Genomic DNA, 8,156 nt, shown 5'->3' on the forward strand with positions numbered 1-8,156 from the left:
CTACCAACTGTTGTGTTGCCAAATCGTGTTGGCTGCAGTTCCGGGTATGTTGGAGACTGAGTCTTTCTCAAGCGTGTGCAGCATGAAGCCATCCGGCGCACGGAAACGTACAATGAGCAAGTCTGATTTGGATTCTCCCGCCTTCACGCTCTCCTCAATACTGCGCTGTCTCTCGACGTTTTGTGATACGATGGACGAACATGGGATGGATCCCGATGTGCTCGGGCAGACTCTAAGACAAGCGTTCTACACGCTCTCGGCCATCACGCTCAACAGTCTTCTCCTACGCAGAGACCTTTGCTCTTGGAACAAAGGCATTCAGATTCGGTAAACATCTCGGTACCATAAGTTTCACTCTTCCGCATCACATCTGTGCAATGTACAATGGGACCATCTATTTGTTATGAATGTAGGAAAAATGTTTCATAGATGTACTGTTCATCACCTCAGGTATGGTTCACCTCCCAAACGTCTTTCCCTTCTCTGATCATTCTTCCTTTCCTTTTGCAGTCGATTTTTGTTTCTAGCAATCCTCATGGTGCTGATATGGTGCTGATATGGTAAATAGGTGGCCCTGAAAAAAAGTGCAGTGGAAGTGGGTTGGTCTTGTGCTGCATGTTTTAACTAGCTTTGACAGCAGCTGACTTGTTACAAGTAGTATGCGGTGTTGACATATTTGCTTCCATGATGGTAAATTCCTTTTAGGTCTGTCTATTTGTTACCTCCGCCACTGATGATGGATGAAGGTTATGTTTTCATGTTTTCATGTCTGTTTGTCTGTTTGTTTGTCTGTGAACAAGATATCTCAAAGTTGTGGACGGATTCCGACGAAATTTGGCAAAGATGTAGCGTATGTGACGAGGACGAAATTATTAGATTTTGGTGAAGATCCGGATCTGTATCCGGCTAGTATAATTTTTGAAGTGATTCTTCACCATTGGGAGATGGGGCCAAAACCAACATATAGCAGGACATCTAAAAAAGTTGTGGATGGATTCGGACGAAATTTGGCAGAGATGTAGCGTATGTGACAAGGACGAAATTATTAGATTTTGGTGAAGATCCAGATCTGTATCCGGCTAATATAATTTTTAAAGCGATTCTTCACCATTGGGGGATGGGGCCAAAACGGACATATAGCAGGACATCTAAAAAAAAAGTTGTGGACGGATTCGGACGAAATTTGGCAGAGATGTAGCGTATGTGACAAGGACGAAATGATTAGATTTTGGTGAAGATCCGGATGCGGCTACTAGAATTTTTTAAGTGATTCTTGACCATTGGGAGATGGGGCCAAAAACGATATATAGCAAGATATCTCAAAAAGTTGTGGATGTATTCAGACAATACTTGGTGGACCGGTTGCGTATGTGACAAGGACGAATCAATTAGTTTTTGGTGAAGATCTGAGCATGGATTCGGATATGGCAATTTAATTTTTTAAGTGATTCTTCACCATTTAGAGATCGGGCAAAAAGCGATGTATAACATTATATTTTTTTAAAAATTGTGGGCGAGTTATGATGAAATTTGGTGGACAGGTTGGTTCGGTGACAAGAAGAAGCTGATTAAATTTTGGTTCAGATCCAAATTCAGATCCAGCCTATCAGTGGGATACAAAACATAAACTGCTCAGCCTGGTGGAGGTGTGCGCTCCACCGAGTGTCGTTCTAGTTATTTATGCAAAGATAGCAGAATTTGACGATCATGCTCCCGCTATGACATGTTTCATGTTTCCCTTCCCTCCTCTTCGCTCATTTTATCCCAACCTTCTTTCCCCTTTCTCTCCCCATTCTGCTCACATTCTGGTTACCCCCAAAGTCTCATTCCCCCCAGTATATACAAAGATTGTTCCTCAAAGGCCCAATAAAATTTTTTTCATAAACAATTCAAGATGTTCTCTTGCACAGCAGTTGTAGTATAAATTATACTTTGTGTTCTTTGGGATGATGAGCTCAGAGAAAACCGAATGCAAGCCATTTTCCTTGCAGGTACAACATCAGTCAGCTGGAGGAATGGCTCCACAAACGGCGACTCAAGCACGGCGGATTGAAGGCCACATTGGAACCACTCATCGAGGTGTCTCAAATCCTACAGCTCAATAAGTCCACAGAAAAGGATGCAGACTCCATTTCCACGTTCTGCAGTGCGCTTACCACTACGCAGGTCAGGCAGAAGCTTCCCTTAAAGTGCAGGTGTCGTTTTTAGTTGATAAAATTAACGATGGGGAGTGAAACACAAAATTCACCTAAATTTACTCCACGGTGGGCAACTTTGGGAGAATGGCGATTGTACAACTGTTGTGTAGTGAAATCTACAGGAAGTTTCGGGTTTCACCCTTTGGGGCACATCGGCTGGAGTTATTTCAAGGTTTATCGAAGCAAAAGGTTTAAAATGGTTTTGGTCGGTGTAACATCAGAATCTGGTAAAAGCAAACAGTGTTTAAATTCTGGATTAAACGGTTTGAAATTATAAATAGTAAACAGCTTTCAAATTATCTGGGTGTTGTTTAGGCCTTGCACTACAAGTACGAGGGTTTTGTGGCACCACTACATATGCAAATGATATGCCGTTTCTGAAAACGGGGCTTTGCCAAAAAATATAATTGTATTCATTTACATGTTCTCCCCTCAGATTGTAAAGATCTTGCATCTTTACACACCATTAAACGATGGTGAGGAACGTGTGAAAGTCGCCTTCATCCGCATGATTGAGGTGAGTTTCAGGGACCTGCTCAGTTAATGCCTTTGGAAACGATTTGTTTTATTAACCATGTATCGGGTTGCTCCACGTATTGGTAGAATCTGCAGCTGCTCCTTCCACCTCGATTGTATTTTTGTTTTCTGTTGTATTTTTGTTGCTTTGTGTTTGTCTAATTTTCTCAAGTCATACTGTGTGCTGTATTGTCTAGTTTGTTTTCGTGTATTGCAGCTGAGGCCTAGTCCTCTGGTAGCTGGTGAGCAAAATCTTTCGGATCGTTTGGAAAATTTCATGTCAATCGGTCCAACAGTTGCTGAGAAAAAAAAATTCATAATGATCGGATAAGTGTGGTACTTGACGAATTATGACGTCATAACGAAGGCACCAATGGCATCAACATATCTTGTTCTCCATGGGGAGTACTTGACAATGAGCCAGGTCTCAATTTTTTCCATGGAGTGGTTTCAGTGATATAGAGGTGCAAAGTTTTTCCAAAATTGCACCTGTACCACGTGACCTATGACGTCATTATCATGAAAATATTCTACAAGAGAAAGCGCTCCTATGGTGAAAATTGTCTATTGGACCAAGAACTGCAGAGAATTTTTTTAAATTTCTGATCGAATCGAGCGTTGTACTTGTCGAATTAAGGTACGTCATATAACCCTGTACATTAAGTACATTAATTAAGGTACATTAAGGTACCTTAATTATGATATAATTAACATGTCTTATTCCCAAGGGGAGTACTTTACAATGAGCCATGATTCAATTTTTTTCCATGCATCGTTTTCAGAGATAAAGGTGCAACATTTTTCGATTTTTCCAAGATTGCACCTGTACCACGTGACCTATGACGTCATAATTATCATCAAAAAAAATCCACAGGAGGAGCCGCTCATATTCTGAAAATTTTGTGTCCATCCAACTAAAGCCGAGAAAAATATATTTCCGGTCTCTGGTCAGCGTGCGCATCTATTTTGACCCTGCGCGTCAACAATTTTTTGTTTTCCCCAACTACATACAACACTCAACAGCGCGCGCCTATTGTTGCCGGGCCGGCGCGCTATCTCGGGAAATACGGATCTGTGGGTCGCCATTGCTATCGACGTTCGCGCACGGTACAAAACTCCGTTTAGTTTGTCCAAATCCAACCAGCCGTTCCAAAGATATGAGTAGTGTTGTTTGCCGTGACGTCATGAATCCAATCGGCTGGATATTGTCATTTATTGAAATGAAGACGTTCTTCGTCGGGTTCGTGTGAAGCAACCAGAAGGCCTAGAGAGCTGCCGGTGGTCTCGTTAGTTAGGCCTGGATCCTATGTCGTTTGTCATGAAGTTGTAAGTGTCTGCTTTAATCTGGTGGACTGGGAGAAGAGATCGTGGGAGACCATCGGCCTGTTAGACCACTTGCGCATGCGCAGTGTTGATGCGATCGACGCATTGGAATGTTTGACGGTACGGCGAGGTGATCTCGAGAACGAAATGGCAGTCTATAATATGCTTGAAGAACTTAATGATTTTCAGAATAAATACATTTTAAAATAACTTAAGCTTGTGTTCATTATTTACAAAAAAGGCTACCAGTCCCATTGGCTGTCTTTAATTTCTCTCTGTACGGCACCACGGCAGATGAGGAGGACCGCAAGGCATGAGGACACAAAAAACACCTCTATATGTGCAATCCATGCTTTTCAAAAAAGAAAAAAGAAAAAAAAACCGCATTGCCGCATCAATTCTGGAACTTTGGTCTGACCAGAGACCAGCAATATATTTTTTTCGGCCTAACGATTCCAGAATAATTATATATATATATATATATATATATATATATATATATATATATATATATACTGATCCGATCAAGCATTGCACTTGTCAAATAACGTCATAATGAAGGCACCAATGACTTCATCATCAACATATCTTATTCCCCATGGGGAGTACTTGACAATGACGCATATTTAAAAAATAATTCATTGAGCGGTTTGGGATATAGAGAGGTGTAACGTTTTTCCAAGATGGTGTCTGTACCACTTGACCTATAATATCGTAATTATGAATATAAAAATTCAACAGAGCGGAGGGAGAGCCACTCCTATGCTAAAATTGTGTCAATCGGACAAACGGTTCCTGAGAAAATGAATTTTTTAAATGCAGACACCTACGCCACATGCATGCACGTACGCAACCAAATGCCTAACCCTGCTTTTCGCTTCACGAGTACAGGGTAATAATGCAAGGACCATGGTAAAAGCCCTGCTTCAGAGAATTCCACATAGTAGTTTGGGCAGTGTATAAACAGACTGCTGCCTCAATCACTGATGCCTATCATGTTTCATAACAAGGCCCATAACACCTATCAGCTCAAAATGGTAAGCACCAACATGGCGGCCGTAGTACAGAAATTGTGGGAGGAATCAGACGAGCTGTCCAACAAATAGGTGGAATACGAGTGGACGCACCCACACGGCTCCTTTTATAGTATAGATTGGTATATTTAATGTCCGCTAACACCCAATACCAACACACAAGGGCCCCCAGCTTAACATCCCTCAGGCGAACCATACACTTGATGCAATGACTTATCTGCACAGCATGAGTTTGTTGTCTGGTCCAGAAAATAACCCAGACAAGATGTAGCACATTTGCTTTTGAGCCATCTGTGCCATCTTGTCAAACACCTGGAAGAAATTCTCACCAAAGTCGTGCTTTCTTTTGGTCCCCAGATGGGAGGATATGCTCAAAGGTTTCCTTATGTCGGTGTGCGTGCTCCCTTGTTTTATTAGGCTCGGCTAAAAGACCGTGGCAACTCCACACAGCTGCTCATGGATACCAAGTGGACATACCCAGTGGAATTCCCCTTCAATCCATCACCTGTATGTCTGGAAACTATCCAAATCCCCAAAAGCTTGAACCTCACATTCCTGACACGTGTGTAGCAATGTTGGCATCCTCTGCACGCACCAGAACTTGTTGCGTTATCGCGATCTGTCCATCTTGAGTGCTTGTCTATATTCGAGTGTACATTCGCAATTGCATAAATTGCGGTTAAAATGGGCATCGCCGAGTTTGCTGCTCGGTTAAAACTACCAGCAACCAAGATTACCGCCCTTGCACAAGATTGCTCAGCTTTGCAGTCTTAACGAATTCAACTTCATATATTCAAACCCAGTTGAGCTATTTGAGAACTTGCAGCAGAAATGGCATTATCTGTTTCAAAAGGAGGCCTTCGTCGGTCACATTATGATGTCATAATGAAAGCTATCAGATATATATATATATATTTCATCATATCGATGCATCTTGTACGTGAGAAATGCACAAAGGATCGCTGTGAATCCAAGCGCTTTGTGCTTGGAAGTATATACTGTACACTCTAAGGAATCGTATTGTAAAATATAGATGCCGTTTGTATGATGCACAATTGAATTGGTACCGAAATGGCAACCACCAAAGTTGTAAATTTGGAGAAGTTCATAAAAAATTAGTTTAGGTGTCTTAGTGTGGTATATTTTAACTTTATGGAGATCCAGCAATCTTGAATCTGCTTTCGCTGTCATTTTGAGCTGTCTCAAATCGCAATGAAGGGCAAGGTAACTCCAAAGCTAAAGAGCTTGGGCCTATGCTGCACGGGTGAAGATGTGTGATTCCGGAGAACTGCTCACATCCCAATTCTGTACCAGTCCAACTTGACACAGCTGTTGGGATTTCAAATGTGTCAGCATACTGAAGGTTTTGTTGCCATTGTTTTGGAATGGTTATGTGACAATGTTGTAGAGTATAATTGTGTGTTTCGTTGCACTTTAACTGTATTTGCAAAGCAATTCGGCCAATTCTCCGATTCAGATTGTCCCATACTACCTCTGGTGAGATACAAAGCCAAAAGCAGCACAGCATGTCATAGTGCCGAACTTATTCTTTTCTTTTTCTTCTTTCTTTCAAAAACTCATCTTTTGTGACCAAACTGTAGCAAATTTTTTTCAATCTTATTGAGTTTTTTTTTTCTTTAGTTTTCTTTTGGAAAAATTGGCTGAAATGGTATTTTAACTGTCCACTAAATTCTGGAATCATTTTCCTTGTAGTTTTTACGCATTTCTTCCTTGGTCTTTAAGCCAAATGAATATCACTTTGAATTGTCTGCCGTTGGGTTTTGTTGCGGTCAAAACTGTAAATTAGCGTTGTGTGCGTGCACGGTGATTTTGCATGTATTTATTTGAATATGTATGTGATCTTGCGATGATACTTATCTATAATTTATAATTATCTGCAGATAAGAGAGCCACATCATGATGAAAATAACCACATTTGTTGATTTTTCTTTTTCATGACGGAAATGTTTTGCCCTTGAGTTTTGAAATATAAACTGTCGCACTTTACACGAAATGTTTGCCTTCGCCGTTTGTTAATGCATAATGCATTTTCACTGCCTTCAGAAAGTATTGTCGTGTGATTCCCTCAGTTAACACCGGGAAAGTCACAGAAGGCAAATCGAGCATTACTCTGGGGTGACGATCAAATGCGGATTTTACTATATGCGCCGGGGAAAGAAAGGGGAGGGGAGGAAGCTGAAGCGCTTAACTGAGCGATCCCGCCAGGCAGTCTTCAACCTGTGGAAAATAAACTCGCACAAAAACGGATTTACAAATGTACAGACAATAACGAAAGGATTTATTAAAACAGATTCCGATAACGAGAAAACGCCACGGTAAAACTAAGCTCCTAAACGGGATCCTCCACACCAGATTTAAACACAGACAAAGGGATAAAAACGTTGAAAAAGAAACGTGTGGTTTATCGTGCACTTAGCTCTGATAAGCTCGGGTGGGGGGGGGGAAAGAGTGAGAGGAGTAGGGGGGATCTTGCCAGGAATCGCCAAGGCCCTGGAGAGGTCCGTGTGCGGGAACACACCCAGTAGGCCTTGATGTGCCCTTATTCATTAGGCCTAGTCATGCTGTAGCGGCAAGCCGCACGTCATTTCCGCCTGCAAAACTCTGCATGTCTCCCGGTGGTGTCTCTGACCACGGTCGGTCCAAGCACAAGAGCGCGAGGGAGAAGAAGCAAGGGAGCAAGAGGTCATCGGGGGCAAAAGGCAAGAGAGAGAAGAAAAGATGGCAAGAGCGAAAATGTCGGTCCGAGAGTTATTTTAATGTCGGGTCGTGACGTCATCGGTGCTTCTCCACCAATGCCCGCAGGCCACCAGCCACCTCGTATAGCTCTCCACCAATCAGCGTGCCGCTTCTTGCTCACCCTTCTCTCTGCCAATCAGAAGCCCTGGCCAATCATGTCTCCTCGGGTGTGTCTTCACGGATCTTTCATCCTATGCGGCCTTTCCAGTCAGCATAATCAGCCCAAGTGCGTCATCTGGGTTCTGGTTAGTTTTATTTTTTATTATTTCGTGCAATCTATTGCCGATTCGTACTAGTGTCTACGGTGCGGTACCAAAAGAGACAAAGG

At 42.2% G+C, this 8,156-nt stretch overlaps 1 protein-coding gene across 1 annotated transcript in view; it reads left to right on the forward strand.

Annotated features, from left to right (window-relative positions):
- The window catches only part of LOC137418487 (unconventional myosin-Va), a 129,321-nt gene extending 122,236 nt beyond the window's left edge, over positions 1–7,085 (forward strand). The window contains exons 36-39 of the mRNA XM_068104559.2: positions 39–327; positions 1,992–2,166; positions 2,635–2,715; positions 5,489–7,085. Of these exons, the coding sequence (XP_067960660.2) occupies positions 39–327; positions 1,992–2,166; positions 2,635–2,715; positions 5,489–5,641 (698 nt within the window). The 3' untranslated portion in view covers positions 5,642–7,085. The remainder of the gene's footprint in view (positions 1–38; positions 328–1,991; positions 2,167–2,634; positions 2,716–5,488) is intronic.
- The last annotated feature ends 1,071 nt before the right edge of the window (positions 7,086–8,156 follow it).

Source organism: Myxine glutinosa, chromosome 2, assembly GCF_964187855.1.
Source record: "Myxine glutinosa chromosome 2, kmMyxGlut1.1, whole genome shotgun sequence".
NCBI classification, from domain to species: Eukaryota; Metazoa; Chordata; class Myxini; order Myxiniformes; family Myxinidae; genus Myxine; species Myxine glutinosa.